The sequence below is a fragment of the Rhinopithecus roxellana genome, chromosome 17 (genome assembly GCF_007565055.1).
Source record: "Rhinopithecus roxellana isolate Shanxi Qingling chromosome 17, ASM756505v1, whole genome shotgun sequence".
Lineage (NCBI taxonomy): Eukaryota > Metazoa > Chordata > Mammalia > Primates > Cercopithecidae > Rhinopithecus > Rhinopithecus roxellana.
The window spans coordinates 22,417,941-22,439,675 of NC_044565.1; the positions used below are offsets into that span (position 1 = coordinate 22,417,941).

General features: G+C 42.7%; 1 protein-coding gene across 1 annotated transcript in view; it reads left to right on the forward strand.

Annotated features, from left to right (window-relative positions):
• ANTXR1 (ANTXR cell adhesion molecule 1) overlaps window positions 1–21,735 on the forward strand; it is a 248,040-nt gene that overhangs the window by 148,375 nt on the left and 77,930 nt on the right. The window contains exon 14 of the mRNA XM_030921455.1: window positions 11,657–11,698. Within this exon, the coding sequence (XP_030777315.1) occupies window positions 11,657–11,698 (42 nt within the window). The remainder of the gene's footprint in view (window positions 1–11,656; window positions 11,699–21,735) is intronic.

Consider the following 21,735-nt stretch of genomic DNA (forward strand, 5'->3'; position numbering starts at 1 on the left):
CTTACAATGGGTTTAATCTGGACATAGTCCCATCATACATCAAGGAGAATCTGTACCATGAACTCCTCCATGGCGAGGAGAAACTAGTCACAGGAACTAATCCCAAAATAGAGTACAGTGCCTAGTACATATTATAATTTGTGTATTTTCCAAATCAAACTAAAAAGCTAAGTCTTCTTAGGGGAAGAGTGTTAGATACAGAAGGAGCCCACAGACCTATGGAACTGTAATGAGTGGTTGTTTCATGGGGGTTTGTATTATTCTATTTCATGACTTACATGTACGTTATATGCAATATTTTGTATGTCTCTAATATTATATAACAAAGGACATTTAAATCAGTTTCTTAAATAAAATCCTAGAAATATGTCTATTTTATTGGGAGGTTAATGGTATACGAGAAACCCCAAGTGAAAAGATCTTAGCATATTTTGCAAAATGAAAAAGTTCTGGGCAGCGCACAGTGACTCACACCTATAATCCCAACACTGTGGAAGTGCCGAGGCAGGAGGATCACTGGAGCCCTAGAGTTTGAGACTAGCCTAGGCAACATGGTGAGACAGTGTCTCTATTTAAAGAAATAAAGTTCTGGAAATTAGTTGCATAATTATGTGAATATATGTAATACTACTAAACTGTACACTTAAAAATAATTAAGATAATAAGTTTTATATGAAGTGCTTTTAACCACAATCAAAAAGAAAAAATATCTTGCTTTTAAAGCTGCAATTTTTCTGCAATCCAGCTAGTTAAACCACCACACTATTTAGGTCAAATCAAATCACTGTATTTCTGTTCAAATAATGGCAATTTTTTTTCAGTGTATTGGCAGAGGCTCATGTCCATGCATTCAGAATTTCTTTCTATATAAACAAAATTATGTTCTCCCTGTCTTGTTTTCAGTGACCTTGTTGGTATCTTAAGAACAGCTTTTAAAGAATTATGTAACAGATCATGTTTAATTCACTTAATTGAATTTCAAGGATAGTTCAACAAATAAGCCCACTGGACATCTCCAATGACAAATTGCAAAGGACAAAAATTAATCAAGAACTTGATATGCCTTAAATGGAAATAAAAATAAGGCATTAAAATAATGTTCTTCACACCATTAAGAATAACATTTAATTTGTGGGGCCAGACAACCCAGGCCTAACATCACCAAAAGGATTTTGGTTTAATAAAAACACAACTGAGACAGGCAACTTCTGACGCTGGCATCTTGGGCCTAATACTGATTGTGCTTTCTTGATCGTGTTCCAGCCTCCACCCATTCCCATCTGGACATGCCTCACGCTACAGCTGACAAGATTATTTCTCATTAGCACACAGAGCTCTGCCATGACCTGCCCTCACCTCCGGGGGGCAGGTACACCACACACCTTACACACCCATTTTTTTCTCATCTCTGGCTTCCCTCATCCTTTGTGGGCTGCCTGATAACCCCAACCGCCATGCTTATGCCTGCCGGTGAAATGGAAAGAGGCGAGTTGCTGTTAAAGTCGACTAGGTTTCAATGCCCCATCTTCCTCTACCAGTTAAAGGATTAGTCCAGTCCTTTAACCTTAATTTCCCCCATGTGAAAAACTAGAAAATTGGAACCATATTGTCTCTAAGGCTGCTTCTTCATATTCGTACCTTCTCTAAGTGAATCTGTTTCTCCCTTTCAAGATTCCCTGGTCTGTGGTTCTCAAACTGGTTACATATTGAAACCACCTGAGGACTTTTTATGTGATACAAGTACTCAGGGGTAGCATTTCCAAACTGTATCAGGGCAATCATACCCCGCAAGTACGAATAGGTGCACTGCAGAACAAGAGGTATTTAGACAGTGAGCTTGAAAGACATCCTTAAACTAAGTTGAATCACTGTCTTTACTGCGAGACTTCTCAGAGTCATTAATAGGATAATTTGCATGTGACTCTTCAAATTTATTTTGACCCTAGAACTCTTCCTTGGCCTGTCACTACCTGTACTCTCCCAAACACCTATTAACATACTGACATCTGGAAGGACGCTAGTATTCTGCCAAATACTATTTGAGAAACACAGTCCTAGAGAATGCTGAAGCAGCTAAAAGAGCAGGTTCCTGGATCCTAAGGTGCAGCCTCTTTCCTGCCCTCCCTGGAGGCTATATCAATATCAATAAGCTCGGACATCTTGTGAACATCATCAACTCACCCTTGTTCCCTCTGTGCCCTGTTCAGATCCCGCTGACACTGCTAGTGTTTAAAATCAGCTTTCCCGTAACCCAGGCAGAGACCAGAGGTTCCTCCTCCAAGCCTCAGGGAATCTGAATTCATGGATTTATTTTGCTGTTTCACTTCACAGAGTTTTGCAGTGACACTGGCATATCATCTGATGGAGAATATGCACAAAGCCATTCTCTCACATTACCATGTGAGTCCCTTAGGCCCTATCGACTAATGGTAAAGTCCCTGCTGCAACTCTCACTTTAGATAGTGATGAATTAGGCCTTTTAAATAGTCTGTCTTAAGGGAGATGAGATGAGAGACCAAAATTCATTTGAAATTTGAGTTCCAAATTGGAGAAGAAAAAAGTTGACCTTATTTCTTTGAAAATTTCTAGTACCACATTCCATATTAACACCCTTGGTACCATCCTTTGCTAAACTTTTACAGTACAAAATTACTGGATTCAGGCATTCCTTGGCCAGCATTAACCCACCCCAGTCAGTCATGAGGTCTCTATTCAATTGATGCTGTCTGTACAGTGGAAAGATTCCTTTATCCACCATTGACTAGCATCTCATCTCTCCTGGATGTTTTCATATCAAGATGCCTAGTTTCCCTTGGTTTCTTGATTTCAATTAAAAGAATACTTACAAGGTTTGGGAGCCAGAACAAAAGGCTAGAATGTAAAAAGGGTCAGAGCAAGCATCCCCTTCTAGCTGTGATATTAAAAACCTTGTTAGGTGGCTTTTCAGATCTGGATTGGCATTTCTTCTAAACATAACTCTGTTCTGATGGCTTCTCATGCAGAATTTAAAAGGCCCAGGGGGGCAGCAGTTGAGTTGGCTTAAAGAGGTCACCCAGAAGTCCCCCAGGACATACAATGTTTTAAATCAAAGGCTTCAAAAAAGACCTTTGTCATCTAAATACAGGCACATTTATTTGAGCTAACCTCTGAGCATGCAGGAAGTCATCATTTGTGGAAAAAAAAAAAAATCCATTACTATTGACTGACTATGCAGCAGACTCCACAGCAAAACAAAAACAAAAACAAAAATTCCTGGATAAAATATAATAGAAGTTGCTTTAAATGCATAGCCAGGCTCATGAGAAAATAGGAGACATTTCCAGGGCCCAAATAAAGCAAGATCTGGAAATCAGATGGTCAGCTGACCCTAAAGCAGTGGGTTCCTGCCTGAGGTTTTTTATCTCAGTAACCTAGATGTTTGGCTTAATAGCCTTTCACGGGCCAATAAAAGTTTGGGAGTTGAAATTGAGTCTTCTGGCCGGGCGCGGTGGCTCAAGCCTGTAATCCCAGCACTTTGGGAGGCTGAGGCGGGCAGATCACGAGGTCAGGAGATCGAGACCATCCTGGCTAACATGGTGAAACCCCATCTCTACTAAAAAATACAAAAAACTAGCCAGGCGAGGTGGCGGGCGCCTGTAGTCCCAGCTACTCAGGAGGCTGAAGCAGGAGAATGGCGTAAACCCGGGAGGCAGAGCTCGCAGTGAGCCGAGATTCAGCCACTGCACTCCAGCCTGGGCGACAGAGCGAGACTCCATCTCAAAAAAAAAAAAAGAAATTGAGTCTTCTGCCTAAAGCTGCCTACAGCCTTGAGTGAAAGATGGGCTATGGGTTTGATGTGGATATGTATGTTTGTGTCCCTAAGAATTCATAACTTCTGAGAGGTCTAGAGTTCAAACTTACACTACTTGAGGTTTTGTAAATTGCAAGCTAAGAAAAAGTTTGGAAATGCTTAGGGATCTGCAAGAGGAAACCCGAAACCTCTGGCAGGTTCATCCCTCAACCCAGGCCTCATAGAATTCCCATAGGTAAATGCCTACTACACATGAGCTCACAATCCCAAATTACCAAAAACCCAAGGAATATTATTTATTACTTGGGCCCTTGGGATTTTATGATACACATGGAAAGCACAAAAGACCAGAAAAAGGATGAGGAAGTCAGTCCCTGTCAGCACTATTCCCTTTGCTCTGTCCAAAGTTAACAATAATTGTTAAATAGCTGATACACTGAAAATTCTCTGTGTATCACCACTTCTCCTATAACATGAAGTGTGTTCCTGAATATATGACTTGCATTATTAAATTTTGGCCCATGAAAATAATAGGACTAATGGGGGAAATGGATCCAGAGCAGAACGTTCAAAACTGTGCCATCTTACAAGATAATATATTAGGTTGGCGCAAAAGTAATTGCAGTTTTTGTCATTGAAAGGAATGACAAAACCACAATTACTTTTGCACCAACCTAATGCTAAAAAAGAATAATCAACTCAATAAAAATGCCACCGTTTTAAACACCTTAAATTCTTAATAAAAGATACTTCAGTAAATATGGCTCTTTACCTTGATTTTTTAAAATAAACAGGTGAAGTTTCTTAGTGGACGTGAGTCTGATGTAGCACTGTGGCTTTGAGCTACAGAGATGAGACGGAAGGAAGGACATTCTTAGGGCGAAGTGTCACAACACAAAGGAGGATGGCTGTGACTCAGTGTCATGTTATTCCTTCTGCACTGGCTTAAAATAGAATTTCAGCTTTTGTTGTGTTGCCAGATTCCTCTTTTCATTTAAAAAAAAAAAAGTGATTTGTGTGGTTTCAAATAAGACCGAAAACCATGAAAGTACTATTCTGCCGCTCTCGGCATTACTGCCTTTTCTTCACTCCATCACACATGCCTCTAATCCCCTCTTAAGCAAATGGTGGCTCCTGTGAGTTCCGTTCTCCTTTCTCTGGTTTTTCAGCATGGTCTCTGAGGAAGCTCATTTGGGTTTCTTTATGCCCATTGCTCTCACAGTATCTCATCTTCTCTTATCTCTTTACAAACATCTCCTGCACAGGCTGAAGGCTTTCCTCCCTCATTCAACCCCTGCATTTATTGAACCAGGACACACACTCCTATGGACAATGCTATGTAAAAGGTTTTTATGAGGAAAAGTACACGCATTCCAGAACGCCATACATGCTGGCCTTGCACAAGGACACACCTAAGTGAGCAAGCACATGAGGTATGCCTGGTTTCTGCATATTCCTCCCCAGACCCCTACTGGCGGCTGTGCAGCATTTTCACATTCATCTGATGTTACTCAGTGGTGCCAAATACTGTCACCTCACACTTTTAAATGTCTAGTGGTTAACGTTATGTGACGTTTACTATGAAGAAAAAAAGACTAAAAATAGACCTTACCTTCCCCTTTACCTTGTGAAAATCAGATTTTGAGCTAGCACAGTTTTGCAGTTTAGTGATTTTATTGCACGGTTTACCTACCATATATGAACAGTCCCATGTTACATATCTATGTTGGAACAAAACAGACTGTGCATGTAGTTTTCAAATTTTCAGAAAGTCTTCTTAGAAATGAATTTGGGATACAAAACTGGAAAATGGAGTCTGTAATCACATGGCAAATGAATTTACATGGAAGCCTGGGTTAGGGGATGCAAATGGGTATAGGTGGTGTCTAATAAGGTGGCATAATTAACCATAAGGCCAATCCATGACTCTGATTAGATTCCCATGATGCAGTGCATCCAAGCTTCACAACCCGCTCTTGGCAGTTGGGACTTTCAGCAGCTTAACTACTGAAGAAACATTTATATGGAGGGTGAAGAGACCAGAATTGAATCTTGTAACACGTATTAAGTGCTTATTTGAGAGGCAAGGAAGTTTATTATAATCAGAAATGCTTCCTTTATCCCTCCCTTTTCAGGAACACACACTCATTTATTCCAGAAATAGTGGCCAAGTAACAAACACTGAACTGTGTGTCAGGAGATAAGTATGCCCATGTCTTCAAGAGCTTAGAGCCCAGTGCAGAAGACAGAGGAACACAGTTCAGTGAGTTTATTGCTAACAGTGCAGACAGAGAGCGATAAGATCCATGTCCCTAACTCCCAGGGAGCCATCTGGCTGGGACTGTTTCAGGGCTGGATCCAGAAATCCAGGCCATGCCAGCCTTGTATGCAGATAACCACAAATTCACATCAGTGGAAGCCAAGGAGTACCTGCATGCAGAGCTGAAAATTTACTCCAGAAATAATTCTATGTCTTCCCCCACACAGGACAGGGGAGGCAATGGAGAGCCCAGAGTTCCTGACAATGGAGCAGGGACACCATAATTTTTGGAATGTAACAGCTTCGATGCTGGTATTTCTAATCAGTTATAAGCAAGTGTCAACAGAGCACTCATGGGAATGTCTAACTTGAAGCTAAACATAGCCCCTACGTATCTAATAGAGGTATAGGGCTCCTAGAAATAAGCTAATTCATCGTTCTCAAAGTGCAGTCCCTAGACCAGCAGGTACCCTGTCAGAAACACTGGTGCCCCTCCCCATACCCACTAATGAGGAACTCAGGGGTGTACCCCAGAAAGCTGTGTTTTAAGAAGCCCTCCAGGTGATTCTGATACTCAATAAAGTTTGAAACCACTGAGCTAATTAAAATTAGAGGACAAGGGCTTCATTTTGTTAATAAAGGAATTATCTGAAGCTGCTCTCTTGGACTTTGTCTAGACAGCAGAGATGTCTGTGTGTCAAGGAAGTGGCTCCTTTGCAGCAAGAGACCAGCCTTTCAGCACAGAGGACTTGCAGGAAGTGCCCTGCATGCAGCTCATGCAAAAAGAACACTGAGACACAAAATACAACTTAAGAAGAAAAGGACCAAAAACCAGTCCCCTGTTTTGTTCCACTTCTCATCCAACATGAGCATTTGTCGACAATAAGCCTGTCTGTACAACTTACCCTATTAACCAGTCCCTGTCACAGTGTGAGTAGACAAGAAAGATGAGGAGGAGAGATGTGAAGCTGTGGTGGAGGATTTCTCAACAAGGTGACAGAGACAAAATAGGGGGCCACGAGGAATCACTAGGCCTGGCATCCTTTTGCTGCTAGAGCAGCATGTGGGCCTGATTTGCGGCTTCAAATGGAATGTCTAGTGAGCCAGCACAGCCATCATCTGGGAGGTAGGAAAGGTGCCCATGTTGAAAACTGGAATGATAGCATCCTGTGTTCCACTGCACAAGACTGTAACAGTAGAGTTAGCAAGTGGCAAACACAGCGGCAAGGATCAAAGCCTACACACTAGGAATCAAACTTCAATACTTCTAGAGAAAAAAGAAAAGCAATATAAACTCATCAGGTGCTTTATTTCACCTTAACAATTTATAAAATCTATTTACAAAACCATTTATAAAAATAAAATGAATTGTTAGAGAGAACTTTATAGAGACCCAAATGGTTGAACTTAATTCATAAAACCAAAATAGTTCAACTTCCCAGGCGTCAAACAGGCCCTGGGCACACGTGATCTTTCTACCATATTCGTACTACGCTGACTGCATCTCCACATCTTCCATCATTATCATTTCCAACAGCCAAACTCAGGGATGCACATAAGAACTGGAATTTATTTGACTCAATGAGAAGCTGTCAATAACATTTCAATTTGATCAGATTCTACCTGGTCTTTTCTGACTTTCCTTTATCTATGCAATGATCATCATCAAATCTGGCCCTACCTCGTATCAGCCTGAACAGAGATGGATAAAGTCAGAATTAACGTCACTGGTAAGAGAGGAGAGGAGATGCATCTCCCAACACACAGCAGTTTCAAGAAATTCTCAGATATCAGAGAAACACCAATAGAATTCAGGAGTTTCATATTCCATCTCATTTTTCCCATCCCCTTTATCTCACCCATCCAACTCTTAGTGCAAAAGGGACTCTGGGGCAGCTATCCCAAGGAGGCAAATGGTCACTTTCTGCTTCTCTAAAATACCCAGTCTAAAGGTGGTAGTAAGTGGGGAAGTGGTGCTGGCCTGCAGAGTAGAAATATGAAAAGTGTTCTCAGATTTATTCCCATACTACCAGTTCTTCCATGTTATGCTTATGTTAATTGGAGAATTTTTGTTTAAAATATTTTATTAATGATCTTTCAACCTTATCCATCTTCTTTGTCCCTCTTAACGAGGAAGGTGCAAAAGAGCCCACCCCAAACCAAGAGGATGCCCACATAACCTGAAAAAAGGAGAGTGGGCCAAACCGAGCCTGAGCTTAGAAGCTGATTCTAGCTTGCATTCTAGTTGGAAATAGAGGCTTTCTAGTTGTGCTGGTTGGAAACAATTATGCAATTTGCCTTTCAATTATGATTCAAAGTGCTACAGAAAACAAACATGGCGGGAGCCCACAAAGAGGACCTTGTCCTTTCTGTGAGATTCCCAGGAGAGGTGCATTTACTGGAGATCTGTTTGATAAGTAGGTGTTCACTGGGGAATGTGCAGGGCTGTGGATTGAGGGTGGAGGAAGTAGTGAGCATTTGGGCAGAAGATACTGCACTTGAGAAGTAGCAGAGCATGTGGAAGGAACGGAAAGGTGCCCAGGAGACTGGAGTACAGAAAGTGAAGGAGAGAGATGCAGTGGGAGAGAAGTGAGGCCACATCATGTGGGCCCTGTGGGACATGGGAACAGTTTGCATTTTATCCTATAAGCCATGGGAAGCCATTAGCAGGGGTGCACTGGTTTTAAGTACTGAAGCAACCATAGAGATGTCTATTTTTAAGGCGACTCTGTGTGTGGCCGTGTTGCCCTGGTGCTGCAGGCGACAGAGCAATGCAGGCTTTTGCCCAAGCTACTCCTCCAGGCAACACAGACTCTGGCCCTGAGGGGAATGGGGTGGTCTGAGAGAATTGACATGTCCCTGTGCTCAGAGCACTCCTTTGGGTGGCCCATGTGCTGCTTTTGGCACAAGGATTTGGCCCACTCACAGACAGCCTATCCAACTTCACTGCTTGGAATTCTCATCCCTGACTCCAAGCTTAGCCTATCTAGATCATACTTTAAAAAGCTGTCCTGCCATCCTGTGGTGAGCTGCACCCTGCTCCCCAGGGGCAAGCTGCTGGTGCATGGGCTTGAAGCAATGAGAAGACTTCCTGCCCATTCCTGCTGAACATAACCAGATGCCCAGCCAATGAGACCAGGTTGGAGGTACTTAATTCCTGTTTACCTGAACAGAGTGGCATCTTTTTCCAGAAGCTCAGGTGGCCAACTTATAGAGTGTCAATGTGAAATCTGGATCATAAACCAGCCCCTCTTTATCAATATTTAATAAGTCATGTATTTTAGCATTGTGTTTTGGGTTCCTTAGGGTCTGGCACATTGCAGGATATAGAATAGATATTCAATTAATACTTAATACATTAAATTAAACAGCAACCATATTGATGGGTTGGTCTGAGTGTTGAGCCACCTGGAACCGCATTCCCTGGCCAGTGTCATAGCTGACACACGTGTGGCCAGGCATACTGCTACTGACTCCCCCAAAACCCTTGGCCACTGTCAGAACACCAGCCTCCTATCTCACTCAGTTCATGAAGTGCTGGCCCCTTGGCATGTCTGGAAGCCACTATGCAAAGGCGTTTAGTATATGCATCGGGGAGGGGTATGAAAGATGTCATCGAGGTAAGAGACACAGACAACAAGAAAGGGAAAGGAGAGTACTAATAGCATGCAGCATCTACTGAGCAGCTACTCGCTACCAGATGCTTAACACACATGATCGCTCAGACAGTGGAGCTCAGGCAGGTTAAGGGACTCGTCAAATCCTGACAGTCAGGAGAAAGCAGGTCTGGGATTCACAGATAACATCTATGCGGTGCTTAGCTCATAGCACCGTGTAGACAAAAGCCCTCTACTCAGCACCAAACCTCTTCACACCCAGGGGCCTTGCCACTTATGCTGCCCTCTCAACATCTGTCTCTTCCCAAACATCCTGTTCCCCCTCTCACTCCCCTCCCTACCCCTGCCCCAGGAGAACAGATGCATTCCAGATCTTGGTCCCCAGATCCTCACCCCTCCCTCCAGTTTCCAGACATTTCCTGCTGTAAAGTAATTTACTGCTTCTGGGATGATGGGAAATCAGTCCTGGGCAGTAGCGATCCTCCCCAGAGATTTCCTTAAGGAACTCTGAGCCAGGGTTGAGTGGGTGAGCACAATCATGGCTTTGCATTTTCCAGAGACCTTCACTAGGCATCTCACAGCAGCCAGGAAGTGGAGGCAGATGAAATGAGAGTTTGAAACCCCTGGAGGCCTTCACTTCTGCCTCTTCAATTAATTGAATACCGTACTTTCAGAGGACTGGAGTCTTGGGACACTGGCTAAGGTTAACAGAACCTGCAGTGGGAAGCCTGCCTCCTCATGCAGAGATGACGTTACAGATAATGGTAGGGTGGGTAACAACGTGGGGATTGGAGCCCTAACAAGGTCCCAGAATAATCATCAAACCAGAGGAGACATGTTCTGAGTAGTGAGAGGTAAAGACGTGCTTGCTGCCAGCTGAGCATCCTGGCCTGCAGTCAGAGGCTGGCTCCCCAAATGGAAGAAGAAAGAATGGGTCCTGTGGGCACTGCCCGAACACCCATCTACAAAGTCAGCGCCTGGTGTTAAGGCATCAAGAGATAGGGAATGAGCTTCACATTTTCCAGAAGTCCTCTAAGTAAAAGGACTGAGTAGAGGACCCATACTTCTGATAATAAGTTTGGGGTGAGAGTAGGAAGCCCTCCAAGGGACAGAGTGGAATTATAGTAGATAATTGCCAAATGCCATGTAAGAGACTCTAAATCCATTTAACGGTAAGGGCTTTCCTTTTATGACAGAGGGGTACAAGTTGGGGTCAAGAGGGAGGAGGGGCTGCTCACTGGCCCCAGCTGTCCCTGCCCTGTCCTTATCCCATGTGTCATCATTCTCTCATGGGTTAGACGGTCTCCCAATTACTTGCCCATCCAGAGTTTCCACATGTCTCTCTTCAGCCCCAAAGATGGGACAGTCAGAATCTTATAACATTGTTAGTTAAAGCTTTGTGCCCTGTGCCCTAAGTGTCAGTGCCCTAAAAGAAATCCCTGGACACTCCTTTGCTGCCTCTGTTGGGAATCGGTCTGCCTGAGCAGCACATCCACCCTGCAGAGGCACCCGTGAGGACCAGTGACAGCCAAAGGACTGCCAGCAGCCTGAGTGGGGTCCACGCTTGATGCATCCCTAAAGCACCGTCTTAACTTCCATCATGTGACAATTCTTTGTTAAATGTGTAGATGGTTGGATAGATGGATGAATAATCTGATAGGTGAATGACTAGGTGAATAAATGAGTGAATAAGTTTGCATGATAGCTATCTGGGGTAGGAAATGAAACTGTTACCTGCGGAACATTTATTTCTCTATATGAAAACACAAAAGACGCAATTTTGACTGGAACCCTCAGCCTGAGTCATATGCTAACTAGCAGAGCTACTCTGTCCAGAAAGAAACCTCATGGCACTGATTAAGTTCGACTTGCTGGGGCCATTGCCATGGTAATTATGGCAGCACCACCACAATACCTCCTGACCACAGGCCTCTTAGAAGGAAGGTAGCCAGCGATTTTTCACTGACCTGTTCTCTGTTTTCTTTTCAGATTATCAAGGAGGTCCCTCCACCCCCTGCTGAGGAGAGTGAGGTAAGTGACCACAGCAGGATGGCGGCAGGTGGGCCGGGTGGCAGAGTGGGGTGGAGAGCTGGCTGGGCAGCTGGACACTTAGCCCCCTACGGAGCAGAGCTAAGTCAGGCCCAAAGAATTTAATATACCTGCCTGTGAAGCAGAAGGGAGGAAAGTCTCTGGCCTTTCCTAACCAGGGATGAACAAGAAACTGAACTAAATTGCCAGAAAAGACAATGGATTTTGGAGGTTTTCCTCCCTGCAGAGATAAAATTTGAGACATAAACAAATGTTTTTATCAATACAGTTATTTGCAGCTTTGAGACACTGACTTTTCCTCTCAAACAAACCCTAAGATTCTCTTCTCCCTACAGAGACTTAATGCTTTATGTGTGTAGATCAGGCACAATTTGCTGCATTCTCCAATCATTGGCTCTAGGAATAGCCTGATGCCAAATACTTCATTTTTCTTTAATTTAAAAACAATATTATCTAAAGATTTGCCAGGCAGTAATGAAAATATGCTGGAGAGGGATATGTTAATATCCTGGCCTTCCTCTCAAATCCTCATCATCTAAAGAAAAAAATTCTTGGACTCTACCACTGAATTGGCCAGTAAGCAGTTCTGATGCAAGGGTGGCCTGGGGTAGATTACAGTGGAGGCATTAAAGGCTAAAGAGTGTCTATCAAGTGGCTTAGCTAATCTGATCACTGTCAGTACAGCTGGAGTCTCTAGAAGTAACACCCACCAATTCAGAAGCCAGGGTTACATATCTAAACACTCAATGAGACCAAAAGATATGTTGATAAGGTTTCAAGTTATTGTCCTCAATCCCTAAGGTCTGTTGTGTGCAAATCAAGTGCCAGTTCCTCACCCTTCCCCTTCCAATGCCTCTGTCAAGTTTCCTACATACAGAAAGAGTAATGATTAAATTAAAACTTCCATGTGGCTCTTATATCCTGAACCATATGCATGTAAGCCAAGGGATTTAATAGCTGCAATCAATTAAAGCACATCTTGTTGGAATGCTAACTTTCTGCCCAGAAATCAAGGGAGGAAATTACATTGCTGTGCAAAGAAGGAGAAAAAAACCTTCTTTACATACATAAAAACCTTTCCTTAATCCTTCAAGAGAAAGTACCGTGGCTAGTTCCACGACTGCAGTTGGCTTTGTTTCTGTTGTGTGCAGCCATCTCTTAGACTTCCAGAACATAAAAAATAAAATAGAGCAAGGAGCTCCCTTATTAGGACCGCTTTGTTTGCCCGGAGACAAAGAACGTTCCCTCCCTTGTTGTGTTCAGTTAGAGGGGTTGTGGCTCTTTCTTTCGGCTCCTGCTCTGCGTTTGCCTTTAGAAGGTGACGTGGCAGCCGTAGTGGCCAAAGTGCACCTGGGGATGTAGGTGTAAGACTGGGCTCTGACTTACCCCAGATCCAACATCTAGCCTAGGGTTTCACACACAGTACAAGCTCAGCGGGGACTTTTAGGATGAAGGACCCAGCAACACAATTTCGGAGCCAAATGAAAAAGCCCAAAGTAGAAAACCATCTAGGAAGAATAGCTAAAAGCAAGGAAGAGAAGTAGTTGAGGTTTTTCAGTTTCATAAAAGTTGTAGAAAGCTGACTTTATTTCCCAAACAGAATGACAACCTCAGAATGCTTGAATCTAAAGGGTTATGTTAGGCTTAAAAGAGTTTTTGGGCTGAAGCTTCCTCACCTGTCCCCTGTCACTCTAACAAAGGGATAACTCACGTGAACACCTGCAGTTCATTATACTTGGCCAGACCTGGACTGGACAGATGACTAGTACATTTCATTTGCTGATGAGAAACAAAACATTCCCTTCCTGGAGCCTAGACCCTCTCCCCTCCTTCATTTACCTTTGAAACACTCTGACTTAATCATTCAATATGATGTCAGAAGTAAATCAAGAAACTACCCAAACTGGAGACCTAGGCAATAAAAATTTAAACATTGTACTTTTTAGCATCAGGCACTTTTTAGCACGTGTACTGGCCCTGTGAGTTAGTCTGCCTAATCTCCTTCCTGATGTATTTTGGCAGAAAAATAAAATAAAAGAACAAGAAGAAGAAAGAAAGAAATCCCACAGAAACAGATAACCTAACATAGCCCGTGCAAAGTATTTTATACAATGCTCTGAAAATCATAGTCTCAATCTAGACAGTCTTTTCCTCTAGTACCCTGTATTCAAATTCCAGTGTCTAACACTCAATAGATAACTATATGACATCAAACACTCTCTGCCATATATATGAAGACGTTCAGTATTATTTATGCAAACTTTCATCAGTTCTATAAGTATCATATTCTGAGCATGTCTACTATTTAAATAGCTAAACTTAGAGAATGAAGATAACTTTATAATAAGCTCTCAGTGACCTTTTTTTTTTATTTTTACTATACTTTAAGTTCCAGGGTACATATGCATAACGTGCAGGTTTGTTATATATGTATACTTGTGCCATGTTGGTGTGCTGCACCCATCAACTCGTCAGCACCCCTCAATTCATCATTTATATCAGGTATAACTCCCAGTGCAATCCCTCCCCCCTCCCCCCTCCCCATGATAGGCCCCAATGTGTGATGTTCCCCTTCCCGAGTCCAAGTGATCTCATTATTCAGTTCCCACCTATGAGTGAGAACATGCAGTGTTTGTTTTTCTGTTCTTGTGATAGTTTGCTAAGAATGATGGTTTCCAGCTGCATCCATGTCCCTACAAAGGACGCAAACTCATCCTTTTTTATGGCTGCATAATATTCCATGGTATATATGTGCCACATTTTCTTAACCCCGTCTGTCACAGATGGACATTTGGGTTGATTCCAAGTCTTTGCTATTGTGAATAGTGCCACAGTAAACACACGTGTGCATGTGTCTTTATAGCAGCATGATTTATAATCCTTTGGGTATATACCCAGTAGTGGGATGGCTGGGTCATATGGTACATTTAATTCTAGATCCTTGAGGAATCGCCATACTGTTTTCCATAATGGTTGAACTAGTTTACAATCCCACCAACAGTGTAAAAGTGTTCCTATTTCTCCACATCCTCTCCAGCACCTGTTGTTGCCTGACTTTTTAATGATTGCCATTCTAACTGGTGTGAGATGGTATCTCATTGTGGTTTTGATTTGCATTTCTCCAACGGCCAGTGATGATGAGCATTTTTTCATGTGTCTGTTGGCTGTATGAATGTCTTCTTTTGAGAAATGTCTGTTCATATCCTTTGTCCACTTTTTGATGGGGTTGTTTGTGTTTTTTTCTTGTAAATTTGTTTGAGTTCTTTGTAGATTCTGAATATTAGCCCTTTGTCAGATGAGTAGATTGCAAAAATTTTCTCCCATTCTGTAGGTTGCCTGTTCACTCTGATGGTAGTTTCTTTTGCTGTGCAGAAGCTCTTTAGTTTAATTAGATCCCATTTGTCAATTTTGGCTTTTGCTGCCGTTGCTTTTGGTGTTTTAGACATGAAGTCCTTGCCCATGCCTATGTCCTGAATGATACTACCTAGGTTTTCTTCTAGGGTTTTTATGGTATTAGGTCTAACATTTAAGTCTCTAATCTATCTTGAATTAATTTTCATATAAGGAGTAAGGAAAAGATCCAGTTTCAGCTTTCTACTTATGGCTACCCAATTTTCCCAGCACCATTTATTAAATAGGGAGTCCTTTCCCCATTTCTTGTTTCTCTCAGGTTTGTCAAAGATCAGATGGCTGTAGATGTGTGGTATTATTTCTGATAACTCTGTTCTGTTCCATTGGTCTATAGCTCTGTTTTGGTACCAGTACCATGCTGTTTTGGTTACTGTGGCCTTGTAGTATAGTTTGAAGTCAGGTAGCGTGATGCCTCCAGCTTTGTTCTTTTGACTTAGAATTGTCTTGGCAATGCGGGCTCTTTTTTGGTTCCATATGAACTTTAAAGCCGTTTTTTCCAGTTCTGTGAAGAAACTCATCGGTAGCTTGATGGGGATGGCATTGAATCTATAAATAACCTTGGGCAGTATGGCCATTTTCACGATATTGATTCTACCTATCCATGAGCATGGTATGTTCTTCCATTTGTTAGTGTCCTCTTTTATTTCACTGAGCAGTGGTTTGTAGTTCTCCTTGAAGAGGTCCTTTACATCCCTTGTAAGTTGGATTCCTAGGTATTTTATTCTCTTTGAAGCAATTGTGAATGGAAGTTCATTCCTGATTTGGCTCTCTGTTTGTCTGTTACTGGTGTATAAGAATGCTTGTGATTTTTGCACATTGATTTTGTATCCTGAGACTTTGCTGAAGTTGCTTATCAGCTTAAGGAGATTTTGGGCTGAGACAATGGGGTTTTCTAAATATACAATCATGTCGTCTGCAAACAGGGCCAATTTGACTTCTTCTTTTCCTAACTGGATACCCTTGATTTCTTTCTCTTGCCTGATCGCCCTAGCCAGAACTTCCAACACTATGTTGAATAGGAGTGGTGAGAGAGGGCATCCCTGTCTTGTGCCAGTTTTCAAAGGGAATTTTTCCAGTTTTTGCCCATTCAGTATGATATTGGCTGTGGGTTTGTCATAAATAGCTCTTATTATTTTGAGGTATGTTCCATCAATACCGAATTTATTGAGCGTTTTTAGCATGAAGGGCTGTTGAATTTTGTCAAAAGCCTTTTCTGCATCTATTGAGATAATCATGTGGTTCTTGTCTTTGGTTCTGTTTATATGCTGGATTATGTTTATTGATTTGTGAATGTTGAACCAGCCTTGCATCCCAGGGATGAAGCCCACTTGATCATGGTGGATAAGCTTTTTGATGTGCTACTGAATCCGGTTTGCCAGTATTTTATTGAGGATTTTTGCATCGATGTTCATCAGGGATATTGGTCTAAAATTCTCTTTTTTTGTTGTGTCTCTGCCAGGCTTTGGTATCAGGATGATGTTGGCCTCATTAAATGAGTTAGGGAGGATTCCCTCTTTTTCAATTGATTGGAATAGTTTCAGAAGGAATGGTACCAGCTCCTCTTTGTACCTCTGGTAGAATTCAGCTGTGAATCCATCTGGTCCTGGACCTTTTTTGGTTGGTAGGCTATTAATTATTGCCTCAGTTTCAGAGCCTGCTATTGGTCTATTCAGGGATTCAACTTCTTCCTGGCTTAGTCTTGGAAGAGTGTAAGTGTCCAGGAAATTATCCATTTCTTCTAGATTTGCTAGTTGATTTGCGTAGAGGTGTTTATAGTATTCTCTGATGGTAGTTTGTATTTCTGTGGGGTCCGTGGTGATATCCCCTTTATCATTTTTTATTGCGTCTATTTGATTCTTCTCTCTTTTCTTTTTTATTAGTCTTGCTAGAGGTCTGTCAATTTTGTTGATTTTTTCAAAAAACCAACTCCTGGATTCATTGATTTTTTGGAGGGTTTTTTGTGTCTCTATCTCCTTCAGTTCTGCTCTGATCTTAGTTATTTCTTGCCTTCTGCTAGCTTTTGAAAGTGTTTGCTCTTGCTTCTCCAGGTCTTTTAATTGTGATGTTAGAGTGTCAATTTTAGATCTTTCCTGCTTTCTCTTGTGGGCATTTAGTGCTATAAATTTCCCTCTACACACTGCTTTAAATGTGTCCCAGAGATTCTGGTATGTTGTATCTTTGTTCTCATTGGTTTCAAAGAACATCTTTATTTCTGCCTTCATTTTGTTATGTACCCAGTAGTCATTCAGGAGCAGGTTGTTCAGTTTCCATGTAGTTGAGTGGTTTTGATTGAGTTTCTTAGTCCTGAGTTCTAGTTTGATTGCACTGTGGTCTGAGAGACAGTTTGTTATAATTTCTGTTCTTTTACATTTGCTAAGGAGTGCTTTACTTCCAATTATGTGGTCAATTTTGGAATAAGTGCAATGTGGTGCTGAGAAGAATGTATATTCTGTTGATTTGGGGTGGAGAGTTCTATAGATGTCTATTAGGTCCGCTTGGTGCAGAGATGAGTTCAATTCCTGGATATCCTTGTTAACTTTCTGTCTCATTGATCTGTCTAATGTTGACAGTGGAGTGTTGAAGTCTCCCATTATTATTGTATGGGAGTCTAAGTCTCTTTGTAAGTCTCTAAGGACTTGCTTTATGAATCTGGGTGCTCCTGTATTGGGTGCATATATGTTTAGGATAGTTAGCTCTTCCTGTTGAATTGATCCCTTTACCATTATGTAATGGCCTTCTTTGTCTCTTTTGATCTTTGATGGTTTAAAGTCTATTTTATCAGAGACTAGGATTGCAACCCCTGCTTTTTTTTTTTTGTTCTCCCTTTGCTTGGTAGATCTTCCTCCATCCCTTTATTTTGAGCCTATGTATGTCTCTGCATGTGAGATGGGTCTCCTGAATACAGCAGACTGATGGATCTTGACTCTTTATCCAGTTTGCCAGTCTGTGTCTTTTAATTGGAGCATTTAGTCCATTAACATTTAAGGTTAATATTGTTATGTGTGAACTTGATCCTGCCATTATGATATTAACTGGTTATTTTGCTCGTTAGTTGATGCAGTTTCTTCCTAGCCTCAATGGTCTTTACATTTTGGCATGTTTTTGCAGTGGCTGGTACCGGTTGTTCCTTTCCATGTTTAGGGCTTCCTTCAGGGTCCCTTGTAAGGCAGGCCTGGTGGTGACAAAATCTCTAAGCATTTGCTTATCTGTAAAGGATTTTATTTCTCCTTCACTTATGAAACTTAGTTTGGCTGGATATGAAATTCTGGGTTGAAAATTCTTTTCTTTAAGAATGTTGAATATTGGCCCCCACTCTCTTCTGGCTTGTAGAGTTTCTGCCGAGAGGTCTGCTGTTAGTCTGATGGGCTTCCCTTTGTGGGTAACCCGACCTTTCTCTCTGGCTGCCCTTAAGATTTTTTCCTTCATTTCAACTTTGGTGAATCTGGCAATTATGTGTCTTGGAGTTGCTCTTCTCAAGGAGTATCTTTGTGGTGTTCTCTGTATTTCCTGAATTTGAATGTTGGCCTGCCCTACTAGGTTGGGGAAGTTCTCCTGGATGATATCCTGAAGAGTGTTTTCCAACTTGGTTCCATTTTCCCCCTCACTTTCAGGCACCCCAATCAGACGTAGATTTGGTCTTTTTACATAATCCCATACTTCTTGCAGGCTTTGTTCATTTCTTTTTCTTCTTTTTTCTTTTGGTTTCTCTTCTCGCTTCATTTCATTCATTTGATCCTCAATCGCTGATACTCTTTCTTCCAGTTGATCGAGTCGGTTACTGAAGCTTGTGGATTTGTCACGTATTTCTCGTGTCATGGTTTTCATCTCTGTCATTTCATTTATGACCTTCTCTGCATTAATTATTCTAGCTATCAATTCTTCCACTCTTTTTTCAAGATTTTTAGTTTCTTTGCGCTGGGTACGTAATTCCTCCTTTAGCTCTGAGAAGTTTGATGGACTGAAGCCTTCTTCTCTCATCTCATCAAAGTCATTCTCTGACCAGCTTTGATCCGTTGCTGGCGATGAGCTGCGCTCCTTTGCAGGGGGAGATGCGCTCTTATTTCTTGAATTTCCAGCTGTTCTGCCCTGCTTCTTCCCCATCTTTGTGGTTTTATCTGCCTCTGGTCTTTGATGATGGTGACGTACTGATGGGGTTTTGGTATAGGTGTTCTTCCTGTTTGATAGTTTTCCTTCTAATAGTCAGGACCCTCAGCTGTAGGTCTGTTGGAGATTGCTTGAGGTCCACTCCAGACCCTGTTTGCCTGGGTATCAGCAGCAGAGGTTGCAGAAGATAGAATATTGCTGAACAGCGAGTGTACCTGTCTGATTCTTACTTTGGGAGCTTCCTCTCAGGGGTGTACTCCACCCTGTGAGGTGTGGGGTGTCAGACTGCCCCTAGTGGGGGATGTCTCCCAGTTAGGCTACTCAGGGGTGAGGGACCCACTTGAGCAGGCAGTCTGTCCGTTCTCAGATCTCAACCTCCGTGTTGGGAGATCCACTGCTCTCTTCAAAGCTGTCAGACAGAGTCGTTCGGGTCTGCACAGGCCTCTTCTGCTTTCCCTGTTGTTTTTTTAGCTGCGCCCTGTCCCCAGAGGTGGAGTCTACAGAGACAGGCAGGTTTCCTTGAGCTGCTGTGAGCTCCACCCAGTTCGAGCTTCCCAGGGGCTTTGTTTATCTACTTAAGCCTCAGCAATGCCGGGCGCCCCTCCCCCAGTCTCGCTGCTGCCTTGTGGTTAGATTGCAGACTGCTGTGCTAGCAATGAGGGAGGCTCCGTGGCCATGGGACCCTCCTGGCCAGGTGTGGGTATAATCTCCTGGTGTGCCCGTTTGCTTAAAGCGCAGTATTGGGGTGGGAATTACCCGATTTTCCAGGTGTTGTGTGTCTCAGTTCCCCTGGCTAAGAAAAGGGATTCCCTTCCCCCTTGCGCTTCCCAGGTGAGGCAATGCCTCGCCCTGCTTCAGCTCTTGCTGGTTGGGCTGCAGCAGCTGACCAGCACCGATTGTCTGGCACTCCCCAGTGAGATCACCCCAGTACCTCAGTTGAAAATGCAGAAATCACCGGTCTTCTGTGTCGCTCGTGCCGGGAGTTGGAGACTGGAGCTGTTCCTATTCGGCCATCTTGCTCCACCCCCCCTCTCAGTGACCTTTTTAATAGAAAATACAAAAATTCATAATAGAAAAAGGAACTACTTTCTGAGATTCTGTGTAACCAACAGTGACACACTTGTATAAAGAGGGTACAAAGAGAAATTACTTGAAACTTGAAGAGCTCAGTAAAAGCAAGGAAGTTCCATTTTAACAACTAAGAGGGACATTTCCTGGGTTAAGGGTCTTCTCAAGTGGCACCAGTGAGGATCCCTCCCTAAGTCTCCAGTTATTCCAAATAATTGGCAGTTCATGGGAGAATGCAGTAATGGAGCACTTCATGTGATGGTTTTGTTCTGCATGTAATCACCTTCCATGGATTTTACGACCATATTTGAGTTTTTATCTGCCTCATTAGCCTGCAAAACACAGAGACCAGTTCAAGCTAGTCCAAGATGAAAGAACTCAGGTAGACTGTGGCTGGGTAAATAACTGAGGCAGCTCCAGACACCACCCTCATGGGCTTTCGATTTCACTGCTAGCAGCTCTACTTCTCTCTGGGAATTTACTCCCTTCTGCCTTCTCTTACTGGCCTCCTCTCTGCCCTCGTAACTCTGGTTCGTAGAGAGCCCTCTCCCCTGACTCTATCTGATATTTTCCATCTTCATTTCACCGTCTGCCCCCAGTGCTTATAGCCTGAGTCTCTCGGTTTCCATCTTCCGGTTCCCAACAGGGGAAAATATTTGGTCCAGCTTATCTTTTCACTCCAGACCATAGATCATCAGTCACAGCTCACAGCCAACCGACAGACTGCTGCCCTTGGGTCACATCTGGCCAAAGAGAAGCTTCCTAGTAGGCCCCGTGGCCCTGGTGAGAATAGCTCCCCTCAGAAGGAGGAGTGGACCTGGTGCAGGCCCTGTGGCCTCTCTGAAATAGTATTGTTTCAGAAACAAAACTTCGGTCTCATTAAATACCATCAAAATAAAAGCTACACCCAGGAATCTAGGCCATATTCTCCCAACATCTGCCACTTATACAGGCTCCCAAAGATCCTGTCATTCCCAACTTCATGCATATTTGAAAGGCAACAGAGAGCAGGAAGCCCCATGACTGAATGTAAAGTGGGTTATGGCTTAGCCCCAAGCAGCTCCATGTCTCAGACACACACAGACCTACACATGAAGTAAATGTGCTGGAAAGAGAAGATGCTTCCTTTCCCATGTGCTTTCTTACTCTATCAAAGGCATAGCTCCAGAAACACCTGCCATTTTCTTCCTTAATCACACTGCCTTGGCCAGACCTGGGCTGGACAGATGACTAGTACATTTTATTTGCAATGAAAAACAAAACATTCCTTTCTTGGAGTCTAGAGCGCCTCCCCTCCTTCATTTCCCTTTGAAACCCTCTGGCTTAATCAACTAAATATTGTGTTAGAAATAAATCAAGAAACTACCCAAACTGGAGACGCAGGCAATAATAGATAAAACATTGTACTTTTTAGCATCAAGCAAACCAAGGTCTTA